Source organism: Cydia amplana, chromosome 11, assembly GCF_948474715.1.
Source record: "Cydia amplana chromosome 11, ilCydAmpl1.1, whole genome shotgun sequence".
Taxonomy (NCBI): Eukaryota; Metazoa; Arthropoda; class Insecta; order Lepidoptera; family Tortricidae; genus Cydia; species Cydia amplana.
The window spans coordinates 8,613,103-8,633,542 of record NC_086079.1 but is presented as its reverse complement, the minus strand read 5'-3'; the positions used below and the strand labels follow the sequence as shown (position 1 = coordinate 8,633,542).

The following is a 20,440-nucleotide window of genomic DNA, read 5'->3' as shown; positions in this document are numbered from 1 at the left end:
ATATTAAGTAATTTAAAATATTTATATCAATGATAAAGGACTAAATAAGTAGTCTAAATACTTCTATACCAAACCTAACTTCATTATTGTAAATGTGTATTAAGCTATGATAATTAACGAAATATATAGGTACCAACGGAATTTACTGCATATAGCTGGTCAACCAAATCTTGACAGTAATAAAAGGCGCGAAATTCAAATTTTCTATGGGACGATATCCCTTCGCGCCTACATTTTTCAAATTTGCCGCCTTTTTCTACTGTCAAGATCTGGTTGACCAAGTATATAATACATACCTATTACTATTACTATTTGTAGACGAGACTTTTTTGACCCTGTGTTGTGTTATTTATGAAATGCGAGGATAAACAGTGATAACGGTTAATCCGTAACGTAAAGATTTTAAAGTTCTGGGAAATCTTAAGTATTTTGAAGTTAAAGAGGATGGTTTAATAGTTTCTGCTATATGTAGATTTGTGTCCACCTACTTCGATTTGTTACAACTCTTACGATTACCTCGATCATTGAGCAATGCCAACCGTCTCGTCTCGTCTCGCAAGCCGACAAACGCGTCATCGCATCGCTCGCTAATACCTACATATAGGTGCTCATACGTACGACGGCGCGGCGCGGTGGCAGCAATCGAGCTTCTTTTACATGTGTGCCGAATCATATGTACGACGTACTGATACTAACATTATGCACACTTTTACCTTTGAACGCACACACGTAGTGTATTGTGTCGGCTGGTGAGCACACAGACGCGGCTAGACATAGCATGTTATGTCTGTGTGTCGGGGTCGACGTGACACACAACTGCCTATGCTAGTGTGAGACGACATCGGCGGCAGCCGGTGCACCGCCGCCGCCCGCCCGTTTTCTCCCCGCTACGCGACTGCGAACACCGCGCCGCGTCCGCGTCATTGAATAACAAGACTCGCTCGATGGCAGGCGTCTTCCTGCCAATATGAAAAACAACTCTAAGAAAAAATACGCGATAGTGGAATTTATATGTTATTCTTATTTCAAAAGTAATTTATTTTTATAGTGTTATTGCATTTAAAAACATATTTTATTTATTAGTGAATGATAGATAATTATTGCAAAAGCGCTTACGGGTGTTGTAGTCTCCGTCTAGTGCCCTGTGATTGTTTTGTTTGAAATCAATGTTGAAGCAGTTCGCGAAAACAAATTCTTAAATGTCAGTGGCTGTGTGGATTTATACGACGACCGTAAAAAATCGAATGATTGATTCGATTTAACTCCTCAGCGTGTCATCGTTAATCATTGGACATAAGCACATCACTAACTGTCATCAATAGGTGAAAAACCTACAAGAATTGTGGACGACAACGTTTCAAATAGTGAGTAATTTACATACAAGTCGTAAAAATTAGGAACACACAAGCTTGAATATCACATATGATTATAGCAAATAAAAACTTTGCTTCACTTATGGGACTTACCGATGGTTTACCGTCATCTTAAGATGGTGTAAAGGATTACACTGAATCAATAATGTTAGTAAATGAATGTAGGCGAGTAAGAATATTGGAGTGTTTGATTTGTAGTGGAAGGGAGTGAAGTGAGGCCCGAGGCACTCGGCAGAGTCGGCAGCTCGGCCGCGAGACGGCGGGAGCATGCCAAGTGATAAGAGGCGCGTCGATAGGAACGTCACACCCAGACGTTGTTTGTGTAAATTTAAATAAATTCTCATGACAGACAGTTCCGTAATCACCTCTCGCCTTAGTTGTGACAAGTCTTTTGATTATGTGCACTAGTCCAACAAATATGTTTATCACAAGGAATATACACTTGAGTTATGTAGGTAGTTTTATTGTGATTGTTTGGTTATCATTATCAGGCTTAGTATGCACCCAACAACTTCAATCCTTGTCATGATTTATCAATTATCACTAATTTATGCATTCTCAGACGTCAAACACACCAACAGCTAAGTATTACAAATTAAATTTAGAACAATAACATAAATTGTGTTACCTATTTCAAATTAGTTTTTTTACTAAATGTTTTAAAATAAGTAATTAAACCAGTGGCCTTAAATACATATAATTAAATAGTTATGTTATTTTATGTATATATGGGATGTTTACAATTTTCATACTTAACAAGGCCACAAACTAACAAAATTTTAATACCTAGAGGATAAACAAATACAGGGTGCTTCCTGTAACAGGAGCAATAAATTAAACTGTAGTCTGTACTCCTCAAACCGACCCACATTTGTTCAGCAACTTTTGAAAATAACTCATGTTTTGATTTTTATATTTTATACACTTTAAAGTTTATTCTAAGATGCAACGTATTGCAAATTTTGTTATGTTTAAAGCGTGACAAGCAACGTCAAACACACTGATGTCAGCGTACATTGAAGGCAATATTTATTTTGTATGAAAAAGAGGAAGTCAAAAGGATTCATAATTTTTATAAGTTGCTGAACAAATGTTGGTCAGTTTGAGGAGTACAGCCTTTAGTTTAATTTATTGCTCCTGTTACAGGAAGCACCCTGTATATATTATTGATGAGAAACACCTTTTTCATTAAATACCTACTTTGTTTACCTTTGAAACAACTGACAAGCATAAAACAAGAGATTGAAATTCATGTTGGTCCTTATTGACTATTATCTTCAACATATACCTACCTATTATTGAGTCTTGAGTCAATGCTTAAGGCTAATACAAATTTTTCAAAAGTGATTTTGAGTTGATACTTGTAAAGCAGTAAGTAAAGCATTTGTTAAACACAATAAATATTGTATTCAATCCTCATTATGTACTCATTGCATAAATATAATGTGATTGTATTGAGGATAGGGCTCATAGTGGAGATAAGAGACAAGTTATGTTATGACACTAGCCACTAAATATGTTACACACTGTAAACAAATGCATTAGCTAGTTATATTAGATAGACAGATAGAGATCTTTATATACCAGGTATGTTACATACATGGACCCTAAAAAGGGTGTTGAAGCATAGGTAGTTACTCATAAAATGAATCACAAAGTTCACATATTACCACCCTTTAAGGCTTCGTCACACAGGCGCGTTTTCCAGTCAATGATTTTGTTTCTGACCCATTTCGTACCTTGTCACAGTGACAATCAATATGATACTCGCTAGAGACCTCATACTATTGTCACTGTGACAAAGTACAAAATGAGTAAGAAATTAATTTCTTTCACTGTACAGTCAGCTGCAGAAAAAAGGTACCACCCCTGCATACAAACTTCTATGCAGGGGTGGTACTTTTTCTCTGCAGCTGACTGTACCTACAAAAATGGTATAAACCTTTTCCAAGATTGTCATTTTATCATTTAATTTAATATAAAAAATTCACCAGCCTTAAGCCTTTAAAAGGCAGAGGTGAAAACATGCTCACCATGATTTTGAACTTTATGTCAAAGTTGATATGGTTCAATTTTGTGTAATTTGACATGTTTATGCCGTTATGCCAGGGTTAAACGTTAAATAACTTTGTATTGTACTTAAGCAAATTTGATTACACATTTTTATCATACTTTTTTCTTTACCAGAGGGCAACACCTTATTTTTTAGATATTTCTTATTTACTTATTGACAATTTGTCATAATATGATGTTTACTTTAATTATCAGTCTACCTTAGGTTGACTGGCAGACAAATCTTTGTAAGTTGTATGAATGTTATGTTTAGATTAGGTTTATTTCAATTTCATGGCCAAAATATAAAATTCTGTAAATGTCAAAATATGCTAAATGTACTACTAGTGCCATCTGTGCAAATCTTTAAGTACCTAACTCCTAGTCAAAACCATTCAATTAAAATCATTCGAAACAAACTCGTTTTATGATTAAAACCCTTAAATATTAATAAAATTATACCTAATAAAAGTGCAGTGTTCTTCACTACCTACAGTTGTGTGCAATATAATAGCAGTGATGAAGATTGTCATAGACTTTTTTAATCTACTTAAACAAGCAGTCAATAGTAAAATGAAAATTAGGGGAAAACTATATCTTTAAATCAATTATATGGGATCTTTTTTATAATTCTTATGCATTACTTGACATTGTTTCAAAATTAACTGTAACCGCGGCATAACAATGTATGTAGGCGCGATTATACATCGATTTTTAGCATTAGAAAAAGGGTAAACAATTTTGATGTCTTTTTATTTTAAAAAAACTCTACTAAACAAATAGTAACTATTACTTATGAAGCCAAAAGAATGTAGGTAAATGATTGTATAACACCTATGCTATTTAATTGTTATATGTTAGCTGCAATAGTTTTTTTTTTTTCAAACGTATTTTTATTACGGGGAACTTTCTTAGCTGGATTGCTTAGACTAGGTATAAAAGGAATATCTACTAATAAACGGAATAATATCTATTACTTTTTTTAAACTGGCTTTATTAATTTAAATTATATACTTAATACTTATTTTAATAATTGTAAAAGTCTTTTTCTTATTATTGACGATCAGCGATTATAGGTCACTGATTCAGTAGCAGCCTATTCACTCTTGCTATAAAGATAGATCGTATCGATCAGGGAATACAGACGGCGGGAGAGAATTCTATTCCTTGGCATGTCGAGGCAAACCAATGGGTACCTACTATAAAACACTAAAAAGTTACTAAGACGAAATACCTATTCTTCTTCTTCCTCGCGTTGTCCCAGCATTTTTCCACGGCCATGGGAGCCTGGGGTCCGCTTGGCAACTGATCCCAGAAATTGGCGTAGGCACTAGTTTTAACGAAAGCGACTGCCATCTGACCTTCCAACCCCTTATTGGAATTAGTCCGGTTTCTTCACTATGTTTTCCTTCACCGAAAAGCGACTGGTAAATATCAAATGATATTTCGTACATAAGTTCTAAAAAATTCATTGGTACGAGCCGGGGTTTGAACCCGCGACCTCCGGATTGCAAGTCGCACGCTCTTACCGCTAGGCTACCAGCGCTTCACACGAAATACCTAATAAATTTTTTATTAATTGTAATATACTTATTTTTTTTATTAAAAATCGAGAATTAATTAGTACCTAACGTGTTATCGCTTGTCATTAGATCAGCCGCTACCTAATTACCTGCTAAAAATGTTGTTCAAACGAATCTAATTTAAATACCTTATTATCATTCGTTGTCGTGATATACTACGAACTATAAACTAAACTATTTGTTGAGGGACATTAATTAAACCCTCTAATACAGTGGTTCCTAATCTGGGGGTAATTACCCCCGTGGGGATATAACTGGTATTTTACGGGGGTAAAACTTGCCGTGTGGTGGCCGGCTTTAGAATAGCGCCAACCCTCACATAGGATAAGGGTGTCGTACGAAGCGACTAAGTCCACAAACGAAGCAAAAAGCTGTTTCGTCACAGGGGAGATGGTCGTCCTCTTAGCATTGGCTTGCAATCCATCTAGGAGAAGGATACTCCAAAATTAAATCCCGGTATGGAGTTACCGTAAGGCGCGAGTAGGGTCCAACCTGAAATAAGCGGCAGATTCCTGCAGCCGACCTGCCTCCACACGTATTGGCTCGCCTTTCATGTGGGTTAAGACAGTGAAGCCGAGAGGGTAATGCAGGTGCTGGGCATCCCTGCGTTTCCTTAATTCCGTCCCAGGCGGTGTTAAGTCTGGAGAGGTCGTGGTGTCTCTCCGATTTGCACCAAAAATCGTCTGCAATAGACGCAAAGGCTAATTGACGGGGGTAATAAGCAACCTAATATAACACACGTACACGTTTTATTTTTTTATTACCATTGGGAGGAGGGGTAAAATCAGGTTCCCTAGTTAGTCATAGGGGTAACCGGACTGAAAAGGTTAGGAACCACTGCTCTAATAAGAACAGGCGCGAGCGTAGTTACACATAATTATTTTCATTTAGATAGATAGCTACATAAAAACAAGAATACGTTAAAGTGTCATTCAATAGAACTTGCTAACTATGTAAACAAACCGCCATACTAAAATTGACACTGAATGTCAATTTACTAGTAACTTTGTTAGCAAGTTCTATTGAATGACACTTTAGGTAAAAAGCGCCCATTGGAAAAATTATCAAAAGTATGCCATAGTTTAATAGTTTAAGCTTTATATAAAAGGCCGTAGCAGGATAAGGGAAGAAAAAATGCCCTTTATGATTAAGAGCTGTTTTTTTCTGGTAGCTGCCCTCACTGACCCAAAAAGAAAATCCACCCTGTATACTTATTAATATATGTACTTATTTAATGTAAATGTCAAAAACTGTTTTTATTACAAAGAGGATTTATTTTTAAGATATTTGGCGATGTTAGAATGGTATAAGATTGAATAAAATGTAACAAAATCCAACCAACATATTTTTTAGGGTTCCGTAGCCAAATGGCAAAAAAACGGAACCCTTATGGATTCGTCATGTCTGTCTGTCTGTCTGTCCGTCCGTATGCTTTAATTTTGACACTGTTGCTTTTCTATTTTAACCGTCAAACTAATATGACTGACAGATCGTTAAATAAGGCTTTTTTAGAAATGTCACTTAGAGTGGTCTCTCCTACGGAAATGAAAAAAAATTTTTTTTTTTTTGAAATTTTGTCTTACGTGTTTTTTACAGAAGTGTTAAAGATGGAGACTCAATTTTCTTTCAGGACATATATATACTATTTAGTTAATCAAAATGAAAAAAAAGATGGTATGATAAAGTTCAATACTTTTTGAGAAAAGTCATATTTCATGAATTTGGATTTTATTTTTTTCCGGCTGAACCGCTGGGAATTTTTCAACAATACTTTGCACAATTGTACTACTAGATGTAAGCAACTATAGAAAAAAATCAGCTCTTAATAATAAAAGGGCATTTTTTCTTCCCTTATCCTGCTACGGCCTTTTCACTGATTTCAAACAAATATCAAAACAATACTCAACTATCATAAAACGGGAACAGCACCCGACGTCGATTAATGAACTTTGTCAACTAACCGATTCGATCGATGCATGGATTGGTGTATTGGATAGGAACGGAAATTTCGTAATTATGGATTATATTTTGGATTAGATTTTTTTCAAAGTTTATGAAAGTAAACTTGAAAGTTGGAACCATTTCGGATTTTATTTTGCCCGGTCTAGTAGAGACAAAGCTTTAGGAATGCTGATCATCAGTCCTGGGTCCTGGCAGTTGGTTTGGTTTTTCCAACACAACGATTTAAAGTTGTGCTGGTAAAACCAAGAAATGTTTACTGGTTAGTTGGAAAATATGTTGAGGATTTTTCTAATGTGTTCGGATACCACATACTTACATTAAGTTTGTAGTTATTTCTTCACCGAAAAGCAACTGGTAAATATCAAATGATGTTTCGTAGGTACATAAGTTCCGAAAAACTCATTGGTACGAGCCGGGATTTTAACCCGCGACCTCCGGATTGAAAGTCGCACGCTCTTACCGCTAGACCAGTGATTTTTTTTTATAGGTCGATTTATACACTAGCAGTTTAGGCATACATAATAACTGTAATCTCGCATAGGAAACCCACTAGTATACCCTGTAAGTTGTTCTTAAGTAGAGGGTGTACCTACTTAAAAACAGATTTCCCGTACGGTGACATCATTTGCAATTATTTACGTATTTGCAAACTACATGCTAATGCCTCAAGAAATTTAGTCGTTTCTTCTTGCATTTGTATGCACCAATTATATTATAGTGTTACAAGAATACACGTTATGAGACATTCAACAAAGAGAACTGCTTATCCGTATTAAAAAGCGCTTAAAGAGCCAAATGAAAAGGTTTTAGGTAACAACGGGTTTGGTCTCTGCGTACCTATTGGTAAAAGGACCAATACGTAGATACGGCAATTGGTTCTAAATTTAGTTAAAGGACCAGGTACGGAAACCTCCCGTTTATGTCCGTGACGCGTCCTAATTTTACGTCTTATTCCGGACAGTCTGTCTATTTTTCTCTCTTCCCTCGTAGATTAAAGGTTAATATTGAGGTGGACCACATAAGTGAGAGCAGTGTGTTGTGATTTGCAGATGCTCTCGGTACAAGTGCCGGGGTGCGCGGGCATGGAGCGGCTCGGAGCGCCGGGAGGGCCGCGCCTGCGACACGAGCACAGGCATCACCACTCTGCGTGAGTATTACTACTTACATTTAAAAAAATATTGACTACTGAAGCAACCCCTTGGATGAATAATAATGATGTTACTGGACCAAAGTCAGGGTTCAAAAGGACAGTTACCAATGATTATCACCTTGATATTTAGTGCTTGATAATTATAGATTTAATAAAATAACGTTTATTTCATTACACAAACGGGTCTACCGCGATATATTGTCATTGTTTTTACCTTTAATTCCGACGTTTCAGCTGAGTTGCACCAGCTGTGGTCTTTACTCTTTCCGTGACCACAGCTGGTGCAAATCAGCTGAAACGTCGGAATTAAAGGTAAAAATAATGAAATTATATCGCGGTAGACCCGTTTGTGTAATTAAATATGTGTACAAAACGCGAGTTTAAAGTGTTATATTATAACGTTAACGTTATGTATTATGTAAATATTTTCAGTCAAAATGAATTACTGATTTCAGTGATCATAACCTGATAATTATCAAAGAGTATAATTTAGTCTTGTTAATTTTGAACCCCGACCAAAATATCTAAAAATTTACAAACTATACGTAATTTTATTGATTAATATTATCCAAGGAAATGTACTTACATACTTGCTAATAAATGTGCTGTGTCTAAAACATCCGAAATTTATCCTCGAGGATTTTAGAAATCATTAGGTGTCTTTCTGCATTACCATGTGCCAGTACTGCCAGTCACTCAGAAATAATCTCAATCATAATTATCTAATGAAATAACTGAAAATAACGGTACCACATGCGACGTTACTCTTATTTGCGATATATAGAGTGCATCAGATTGAGGTCGGCACGGGCCGTTCTGGAAATGCCAAAGAAATTAAGATAACCAATCAAAACAAAACACTGCTCTTCTAAATATTACTGAACTACAGTTCAGTATCTGTACTTGTATAACAATTATGGAAAAAACCAGTTTATTGAGTTTTATCTACCACAAAGCCAAATTCTTTAAATATTTTAAATCTTGTGTTAAACCATTAACAGCTATAATTAACCTACTAGTTGAGTAATGAGCTGCAAAATACTGGCACGTACCTATCGCTATATCTATGTCCGTGTATGGGCTCTGACCACGCCGCTAGCACGAAGTTTGCACTTATCTTACACGTGCATGCAAAAGATTTAATCAAATATTCAAGCCTCAAGCGAGAGCTGTTCTTGAGATCATGACTGACGATTTTACTTGCATTCAGGCCTTCAAACGGCGAGCGCAATATGTACTATGGGTACATAGTACATATTGCGCTCGCCGTTTGATACAGTAGGTATACTGTATTACTTGTCAGTTGGCTTGTGTGCCCTGTTTATCAAAAGCTTGTGACTTGTATTACAAGTGGAAGTCCTTTTCTAACAAAAGCTGTCAAAAAGTGACATCCGCTTGTATTACAAGTTACAAGTTATTGATAAACAGGGCAGTGGTCGTTGGCTTCTGCAATATGCGTACAGAGTCAATGAAGACCTTTTTATCATGTTCTTATCTCTCGTATCAAGACATGCACGTCATGGAAATGCAATTTCCTTATAATGTTTTAACATTCCATTTTAACTGTATCTGTTCGCAAAATTACCATGCTCTTTTTTAGCTTGATTTTTTTTATTGTTGTCCTTGTGGAGCCTTTCTCGTGGACGGTATATTTTCCAGTAATGTTTATCCTACGTAGTATTTTTTTATTTTTAGGATCTTTAGGTTTTTGAGATTTTAGGAGATAAATGTTGATAATTTGATTTATTAAAAAATATGGAATAATAACAATGATACATACAGCATTATCTTGTGTTCGTTCAGATGCTATTTTAATCCCTTACGAGTACATCAAACTTCCATACCCTATGCCTGTCCGCGGTTCTTAACTTTTTATATTTACTATTACCACGGAGGACAACGCCCTTCATTCACACAACAAACAACAAAATATTAATAAATACTTAGTATTCAATCAAACGTAGAATGTGCCACGATTGATTTGCCAAATTATAATACATTTTTGTGGAGATAGCACCATATCATTCATCACCTAATCCTTCCAACATCACCTGAATCAGACTCATCTTACCAAGTGCATATAGGTAATATTTTATCTCTTCTGCCAGTATGTCTGCCACCACTCACAAGTCTCTAAATTAAGCCACTCTTCTCAATCCTGCTCCAATCATATGCATGACTTACTTGATGTTTTGGATTGACACCCCGCCCCTCCCCCCCTCCACATTTATCGTTGTCATTACCTTGGGCAGCAAGAATAAACGTTCATGTTAATAATTTCAGAGAATGGGAAAAGCAGCAGCGAATACAGGCGATGGTGGGGAGAATTCAAGAGATGGTGGAGCAAGACGCGAGAGCGCGATCTGCGGCCGCCGCCGAGCGGCTCGGCTTGCCACCGAGCATACAGTTGCCGGACGGCGAATACGGGCAAGACGCCCATTTGCAGTTACGAGTCCCTTATCAGGTAATCATCCTTTGCATTTCCACTGCGGTTTGAGAAAAATGCAACCACTCAGATGCGAAGATTAAGATGTTATTTATATGATGACAATAGTTATTTATTTCGACTTCTGCACGTATCTCGGCTAATGCGCTCAGTAAAACACAGTGTCACATATCAATTTTATCTATAACCCTAATCTGAGTATCTCGTGCCGTCATATAACTTGAAAAGGGTACGGATAACAAACTATGTCTACCCACTTATCTAGATAAAAAAAAGATACAAACACTGCGTGGCCATAGCGTAACGGTAGTGGTTATCCATTTTCTGTGCGATATCGATATTATTTTAACTAAGGATTTACGGTAAGATTTCGTTAATTTCGGACACTTTGAATCTGTGTTCTTGTTTTTGGTACCTAATAATAATAACTATGCAACACAAAGCTAGCCTCACATTTGCCCCATTCCACACTATCGTATCAGCGTATCATTAGCGGCGTTAAGAGGGCAAGTGAACCACGCCGTAGCGCAGTGACTCGATCCTGATAGGAAGGTCGTTCACAAGGCGTGATCGCTAGTCTTATGGAAGTTCAACCGTACATAATTAATAATAATAATTGGAGACAGGTAGCAACTAACTTATGTTAATTTGACGTCGAACATAAATGTTAGGGGACATTTACTATAAATTAGCCGTGCAAATGTTTTTTTATGTATTATAAAAATACCGACCGAAGCTTGGCTATTCATAAATTACGTCATTTCAAATTGGGGGGGGGGGGGGGGTGTCTGGACATCGGATGATGGTAGCATGACGTAGGAGGAAACGGGGTCATTCGAAGCATGATTTTAGGGGGGTTTAAAAATTGTTAAAAACTCTACTATTGCGTACACCCCAGGCCAAAAGTATGGAAACAAACTTATATGACAATAAAAAAACCAGCCAAGTGCGAGTCGGACTCGCGCACAGAGGGGAACCCACCATCACCAAAAAATAGAGCAAAACAAGCAAAAAAACAAGCAAAAAAATGGTCACCCATCCAAGTACTGACCCCGCCCGACGTTGCTTAACTTCGGTCAAAAATCACGTTTGCTGTATGGGAGCCCCACTTAAATCTTTATTTTATTCTGTTTTTAGTATTTGTTGTTATAGCGGCAACAGAAATACATCAATACATCATCTGTGAAAATTTCAACTGTCTAGCTATCACGGTTCTTGAGATACAGCCTGGTGACAGACGGACGGACGGACGGACAGCGGAGTCTTAGTAATAGGGTCCCGTTTTTACCCTTTGGGTACGAAACCCTAAAAACTGTAATTTGCAATTTATTCTATTTATTGACAATTCAAAAACAAAAGAGTAAAATGATAATAGAACATTTTAAAAGTAAATTACGTATAATTTTCTTTAATAAAACTGTAAATTCAACCTTTTGTAGAAAAACAATTAAGAAGGTTGATTTGTATGTTCTCTCAAATTTATATTTTATTCGCATATATTAGGATGTTTTAATACTTTGGGTGCTGTTTTAATCTATAAAACTGCCTAAAGTAATTTTTGCGTTACCAATACACAATAATAATAATAATGGAAATATTAAATAGTATTTTATGCAACCGTTGTTTAAGAGGGGTCAAAAAAGGCGAGTGGCGTGAGTAACAATTTGAGGCGAAGCCGAAAATTGTTAATAAAGACGCCACGAGTATTTTTTGACTCAGTTAAACAACGTTGCATACAATACTTTTTCTTACTTTGAAATAAAATAGTAAATTTAACAAATATTTTTCATTCAAGAAGTAAGAATGGAGGGAACGGGCGTGAAAAGAATGAATGAAATAAAAAAAACATGTCTATGGTTCACTCATCTGTTAGAGATGACAATTAAAATTAGGTTGGCAACACTGTATTTCATTCAATATTTTTTAAGTGGTCATTACACGAAGTATCGTAAAATCGCCAAAAAGATACTGCGTGCATACACGTGCATGCAAATACTTTTTTGGGGAATAGACTAAAGACTTGTCTTGACAACTATAAGATAGGGGTTTAAAGGTGTGTGCACGACGACGAAGGTGTGTGAAGGTGTGAGGTGTGTGAATGACAAATAAAAGTACGGGAGTAGAAAAAATTAAGAAAAATAACTATAAGCGAAATTATAAGCGTACAGCCAGGAAATCAGAAGGGGACAAAAGATATGACGCACCGCGCGTAAAAGGGCTGATTTAGACGGCGCGCGAACTCGCATAAGATTTTAGTTACATTGCGGACCATTGAGGTTACATCAATTCGGCCGACCGATCAAACGACGCAATTTAATCAAACTCGTATACGAGTTCTCGCGTCGTTTAAATAACCCCTAACTGTCGTGAAAGATTTGGCGATCGTACGGATTTTAACGTTTTACCTCAATAACTCTGAACTTACAGAAGTTAAAATTTTTAAACAGTTAAAATTTTGCTTGTCGAATCCCCTTCGGCCGCTTACGTAACCGGGGCTTTGTAACCTGGTTTTGATCGAAGCTTTTTTTTACTTCGTAACTGGCTTCGGCCAAGCATTTGTTTTAGGTACTCGTACGTAACTGGCTTCGATCAAGTAACTTTCAAGTTTCTTTCGGTCGCCTACGTAATCGGAGTTTGACAATGTTTGATTAAAACGTGTAAAATTTAAATATTTATTTGCGTTAGCCCCCTCTAAACTGTGGACTGCGCACGTACCACTGTTGACAGGTATTGTCTAAGTAGCAGACTGCTTATCTGATATAATTGATAATATTATAAGTATTAGTTAGGCGGAGGGTGGTTCACTTGCCCTCTTAACGCCGCTATTGATAATTCAATATTATCGACTAAATATTAAAGTCAATTTTCCAATTTATGGTTTCGAAGTCATCAATGCCAAATTCATGAGTGCCTTGACTTGTTTTCATATAAATTAAGATCTGCACTCCTTAACACCTTGCCGACTCGTCCCGTCCTATTCTTTGTTTTAACTGGTCTGGTCAAATATTGTGACTGAAATGCTGCTAAATCGCATCTCATTTTTATTACGGGATTAACTACCCATGTCAATTATGTTACGTTTAACAACGTAAATATGGTTACTATTGTAAGCGAGACACAGTTCTTGGGTTTATTGCTCCCTTTATTTGCCTCCAGTGATTAAGAAAATTAAAAGTAACTGTACTTACCGCTTCAGATTATCCGTGGCCGCCAATGGAGCGGTGATATAATCTGTCTTTTCACGTCATTAATACGATCCTTCGTTTTCTATTTCAGCAAGCCGAGTTGATGAGAAGTTTTCAGCCTCCACCGAACAAGTGCGTGAGCGACGTGCCCGAGTGGGCGGAGGCGCGGCGCGGGGGTGGCGGGGCGGGCGGCAGCCACAAGAAGGACGGGCTGCTGCAGAAGGCGACGCGCTGGTGGGGCCGCATGGGCGCGCGCGGGCCCGGCGTGCCCGGCGCGCCCGGCGTGCACGGCGTGCAGGTGCCCGCGCTGCCGCCGCCGCCGTGCGTGATGGTGCCGCGCCGGACACCGCCCACGCCGCCGCCGCCGCCCGACGCGTGACGTCACCCGGCCCGCGCCTCCCTCTACCATATCACGCTTACATTCCATTATCGGGACGATCAGACTCGCCGAGGTGCTCGCTTGTCCCGGAGTATTATAGACTTGGTATTTATTTATTTGGGACTCCCGGCCTCGGCCGGACGGGGCCGCGGGGACGTTTGTGATATGTGACGGTCGCGCCCCGCGCCCGCCGCGAGCGACGCTAGTCTTAATACTTTAATCGGTTTAGACGTAGAGATAATTGTTTCTATTGAGAAGTTATGTTCATAAGACGAGGTCTCGCAGCCCGCTAGTGTGTGTAGGTGTGTATCGCGTTCGTAGCGTGTGCGTCCGTGTTCCTCGCATTGTTCTTGAGTTTCGCAAAAACTAAGACTGAAATAAATAAAAAAATATAACACTATAAAGTCTACATTGAAGTATGTTGTCTTAGGTAAATTTAATTCAAATAGAAACAATTAAAAGTATATAATATTTAATGAATCTTTCGATTGTAACCTTGATGATATTGTATATTATGGAGAAGGTCAGTCAATAAGCTAATGTCTTTGCAGTGTACAGTTTCATGTTTAAGTAACCTATTTTAAAAAATAATTTCTATACAGCAGCTATAAATCTGTATTTAAACAACTTTTATATTTATTTATAATGGTGTATAAAGAACATATCCTATATCAGTACAGTAAATGCAAGGAATATTAATTTACATAGCATAGTGACTATTTTATTGTAAATATTATCTCTAATTTAATATTAGATTAATAATGGACAATTGCCAGAATCCGAGGGTCTTTTCAATTGAGTGTTTACTACATTCCATATTTATGTTGAAATCTCGATACTACTTACTGTACAGCAGCCTCCGCTGTGTTCGCGGCTGGCGAGCCGCGGGCCGCTAGCGCACTGGCTTCATCCAACACAACACAACCCACCTTACGTCACATTTACTATAGGTACTCTGACTTTTACAATTTCTCAATTGCACTGCACTCAAGTGCACTCCTTTCAAAACAAATGACTTCCAAACGAAAGGATATTCCAACATCTACCGTACCGTATTTCCCTTTCTAACAAATGTGTACCTATGTGCGATGGGGAAACGTTATGTTGGATGAATATAGTGTTTGCGCGCTGTACTATGCGATACTGACAATCAGATATAGAAATCTCATTAGGGATAGACATTGTTGATAAAATATTGGTTGATTTAGGTTTATATTAGGTATTTATTGTTCATGGAACCAGGTACACGTGTTCTGATTGCAATTTGAGATTCGGTGCAGCTATTTTTATTGCATTTTTTATTGTAATTTATTTTTGGCAATTAACTTCAAAATTTTGTAATTTATTTTATTACCAAATTACTCAAAACATGTGTACGTGAATAAAATTATTTCATTAAAAGTAAAATGTGGTTGAACAAGTGCTTAAGCATTGCTACATTTAAACACAAACTGCTTAATTTAATCATAAACAGCCTTGTATAACTTTCTGGCGGCAATTTTTTTCTGTATTTAGTTGAGGCCATGGATGCCAAACTAAACTGATACAAGGTCGTTTTCATTTCTGTTTTACTCGCGTACCTAATTGTGACGCCGCTATCTGTTAGAATCATATAGTGAAGAACATTTATTTTTCCAACAGATAACAACATAGACTGCCTATTGTATAGGTTATGCACATTTACAATTTATTACGGGCGTTTATTACTTGATTGAGTGTCCTATTGAGTCAACTATAGACTTGAAATCTATCCGATACCTACGTCCGTGAAAGTGGCGCCCAACCTGTCACTTAGCAAATCCACTGTCATAATTGTATGAAGTTTTTAATTTCACTGTTCCAAGTAAACTAAAAGCTAAACTTGATTTATTTTTATATTATAACTATCTTGCCACTACAATTAACAAATACAATTCAGTCCATCTTAACACATAATTCAATTAATTGTGTACCTATTATGTTATGCTTATATGACGTGAAACCATAAACAACAAAATATATTTTTAAGATAAGTAATGGTTCCTTGCAACTTTTTATCCGCCAACTCGCTAAACTGTACGCTTTTTGTCGGCTCGTGTATTTTGGGCCTGGGTATTGCAATTGACTAGTCCAATAGAACTATAACCTCACTGGAGCTTAACGGCCTTTAGCTGTCTTGGTGGTACATCAGAATTGCTATATTATCGGCGCTAGAGTCTGTGCGGAAAGAGAAGAGTCGTTCAAGAGGGGGTCGTCGAAACCGGTTCAATGCATTCTACGGCTCTTCCCTTTCCGCACAAACTAATCAAAAATGATACTGCTTACTGCATCGATTCTGTACCGTCAAGTTAGGAAAGGCCTAAATACGCTGGGTCGGCGTCTATGCAGATCCGTGTCAAAAACACGACCTATAAGGCGCTTCACTACGCGTACCTACATTGAATCAAGCTTCGGAGTGGACAGCATGGGTGGCCCTTAAGCTACGTTCTATATTTTCTTATTGCGTCAACGATATGTCGCCAGTTGGCAGGTAGACAGTTTCCCGTGGGCCTACGTATGAATGCCTGCTTAATGTTTAATGATCACCTTGTTATTATATAGCCTTAGAATTGTGACCAGAGGTGGTAAAAGCAGTCATTGTACAAATTGCTAACGAAATATAAAAGTTGTTTAAAATAGTTTCAGAATATTCATTATCTAGATAACGAACAATATTCCATTGTCATATTAAATAAGTAAAAGCAGAAGCAAATGTTACTAATTAAAAAAACCGCATTAAATTATGACCTACCAATAATAAAACATGGATTTTTTTATTATTTTAAGACCTAAACAATGTTACAACTCCAATCTAACTGTCATCGGTCCACGTTAGAGTTAGACCAAGCCAAGTTGGCAGGGATTTTGATAGTACAGACTGTGCAAGTGTTATTTTAACCGTCAAACTTCTATGAAATTATGACGTTTAAAATAACACTTGCAGTCTGTACTGTCAAAATCGCTGCCAACTTAGCTTGGTCTAACTCTAGACTTATCTATCGATGCAGAATCGAGACTCGAGAGGCCCTATGTCGATTCCTGTGGTGACATCCTTCTAGAGGTTCCGTCACACAGGCGCGTTTTCGGGCGGGTCGTGAGCGTTTTATATGTAAAAGCGGCGCGCCCCGCCCGGAAGACGCGCCTGTGTGACGAAGCCTTTAACCAGTACTTGCATCTTACTTTACTGTTTGACTTACATCACGGCAGATGACTGTCAATAATAGTTACCTAGGGGCCAGGGGCACAGTTGCCCACTAGGCGCACTGATTCCAACTGGCTGTGTCGGAAGCCTGAAGGACTGACCTTACTGAATATGTGATTAGAAAATCAAGATAAAGTGAGTTGCAAACATGGGCAAGGCAAAAAAACCTCCTTTCAAACGCGTGTAATGTTTATAGTCCTGGAAATATTGTTGGTGGTGGCAAACAGTAGGTAAGTTCAAGCAACGTACAGTGGTACAGTCAACCGATAGATTTGGGCCACTATAGAACCTTGTCACTTTGACTACTAGATACATGACGTATGTCACCGTAAAATTGTAAACCTTGGAGGATACAACTAAACGGAGTAGCCATTAACAGGCTTTCCCCTCTGTCGAAAATAGGCGGCCAACGGTCATACACAATGTATGGACTGACGTTTATCTGACATGGCTATTTTTACGTTACGCATACATTTGACGTTCCCCTCCCCCGCAAAAATCGGCAGACGGTTTTGTACAGAAAATTACAGACATGGCGTCTCCGTTTGATTATATCCTCCAAGTTGTAAACACTCGTCATATTAATATAATCTCGCTAGTTACATTATAAACTGATGGTAGGGAGATTATAATCTAACCTAACCTACGTTAGATTATACTGACGGGTTCACAATCTTACGGTGTCATATACATCACTCAATAAGCATTGTCGTAGAGTTTGCGCGGAAAGAGAAGTGCCGTGGAATGTACGGGGCCCAATACATTCCACAACTCTTCTCTTTCTGGACAAACAAATTTTATTGAGTCATCATGACATGGTCCTTCACCATGTATACGCAGCATGCGATTCGTCTATGCCGTCTATGGAATTAGCTCCATCTCGAGATAAGGCAAACTCGGCCCAAATCTAAAATGTAATAAGCCCCCTCCTCGAGATCGCAAATCTGCGAAATCAACTCCACTAACTATAGCTGGTCAACCAAGTCTTGTCAGTAAAAAAGGCGCGAAATTCAAATTTTCTATGGGACGATATCCGTTCGCGCCTACATTTTTCAAATTTGCCGCCTCTTTCTATTGTCAAGATCTGGTTGATCAAGTATATAATTGTTGGCGGCCACTCCGTCAATGTGACATCCGGCATAGGTATCTACTGCTCAGCTCCTCGATGAGAGCCCACCGTCTCACCCCACACATCAAATTATAGGTTTTCAAGATTGTGTTACCCGCATCTTACAAAATTATTTTGATGTAGGTAAATACCAATATTTAAACAGAGCTATCACTTCCCTTGGTACACTTATCTCATTTCGTAACTTGGCCCATAACCTATTGTATGACACACGGTTGAATGCCTTTGATAAATCCAGAAACACACCATACACCGGTGTATTCCTACTGGTGTAGTACTGGACGGTATTCTTGAGGGCCAGGATAGCACTCTCTGTGGAGAGCCCACGCCGAAAGCCAAGTTGGGCGTCATTTAACTTGACATGCTGATCTAACTGGGCATCAAGTAGCCCGTCCAGCACCTTGGCAATGGTGGTAGCCAGGGATATCGGCCTATAGTTAGACAGATCAGATACATCACCCGTTTTATTTTTGACAATTGGGACCACAACAGTCTGCATTAGTTCATCTGGCAGATAACATAGACAGAGAGAATCATACTTGTCATCTTTGTCTTACACTAGTACTAGCACCCAAAAGAAAAGGATGACTATAGTTTTTTTGTTCTTATTTACTGACAAATTGGTTTAACCAATATCACTCTCGCATATTCAACCGATAGAGATGGGAGAATAACGAAATTTCGTGCAATTCACGCTAACCGAAATATTTCGTGTGTGACTAAACTTCTCCCAAAAGTTTCATCTCCACTGTACACAAACTACTAACAAGACAAGATACCTACTCTGTATAATCAGTATAATCACGTATAATTTGGGTAACGTAAACTCCGCCATCTAGCGACAATCTATAAACCAAGCATAAACGCAAAGCTACCAAACAAAACAAAAATTACTCACATACACTACACACATGTCAGACGAGGCGCGTAAACTGCGAATCTTGTGTAATTTTGTTATTTAACTTATTGAATTGGTTTTTGACACCGATTGCACTGTTGTATAAGTTCAGATTACAACTCTGTTTGTAAAAATGCAGTTATATGTAGACTGGTGAGTCTTTTTTGAAGTTTCTCAACATCAATCAATCAATTTTTGTGTATTATGGCTCCATCAGGGCTTGATGATTCCGCCAGTGTCGAGGTTGGATAACACACGGCCAGTATGATAAAGATCGTCGGTGATGTATAGACGGTGTTCGGTTTTTCTCAACATTTTATTGTGATAAAAAGCCGCTTATAGTTAGGTTAGATTTTTTTTTCTAGATTGCGTTTTGCGCAATATTTTTGTGCTTCTCACTTAAAGATACAATTATAAAATAATACAAATTGGAACCTAATAACAAATTCCGGTATTTTTTATTTTAACCCTATAGGAGAGCTTTATTTGGCACGATTTTTTTTAGGGTATAAGCTTCCTACCAGGGATGTTGCGAACATCCGCATCCGCATCCGCAACCGCGGAACATCCGCATTATTTTCAACATCCGCATCCGCATCCGCATCCGCATAAAATCGATGCGGAGCTTATGCGGATGCGGATGTCGAACACGTCGGTACAGGAACGTCTTAGCGGCGGCGTAAGTGCTAGGTAATTTCGTCATTACCTATAACGAAATCGTCTAGATCCAGAAAAGTCGGCGAAGTTACTGTTTATTAAATATAACGCACCTATATTCTTGCTCAAATACTAAACGTTTGGTTTTTTTAAATAAAAAAATACTAAAAATGTAATATTTGACGTTTTCTAAGTACCTAATCCTGACATCCGCATCCGCATCCGCATCCGCGGATGTGAGCCTTTAAAAATCCGCATCCGCATCCGCATCCGCGGATGTCAAAAAATCTGCATCCGCAACATCCCTGCTTCCTACCACTGCATCACGGCATTCGGCAACAATAACGCGATGCAATACTATACGCATTCGCACCAAACGTCAATGTCATTTCCAAGTCATTTCATT

General features: G+C 38.0%; 2 protein-coding genes across 3 annotated transcripts in view; both read left to right on the top strand.

The window, feature by feature from the left end:
• Positions 1 to 395: 395 nt before the first annotated feature.
• Positions 396 to 15,052, top strand: LOC134651995 (uncharacterized). 2 transcript variants are annotated; one of them, XM_063507147.1, is made up of 4 exons: positions 396 to 1,364; positions 8,003 to 8,117; positions 10,404 to 10,584; positions 13,843 to 15,052. In XM_063507147.1, coding segments are annotated over exons 1-4 (585 nt in total). In that variant the 5' UTR covers positions 396 to 1,363; the 3' UTR covers positions 14,131 to 15,052. The 2 variants fall into 2 exon arrangements, with proteins under 2 accessions (XP_063363217.1, XP_063363218.1); XM_063507148.1 differs by having other exon boundaries at positions 398 to 1,364; positions 8,020 to 8,117; positions 13,843 to 15,051.
• Positions 15,053 to 19,397: 4,345 nt separating this feature from the next.
• Positions 19,398 to 20,440, top strand: part of LOC134652012 (chromosome transmission fidelity protein 8 homolog) — a 28,686-nt gene continuing 27,643 nt past the window's right edge. The window contains exon 1 of the mRNA XM_063507165.1: positions 19,398 to 19,530. Within this exon, the coding sequence (XP_063363235.1) occupies positions 19,511 to 19,530 (20 nt within the window). The 5' untranslated portion in view covers positions 19,398 to 19,510. The remainder of the gene's footprint in view (positions 19,531 to 20,440) is intronic.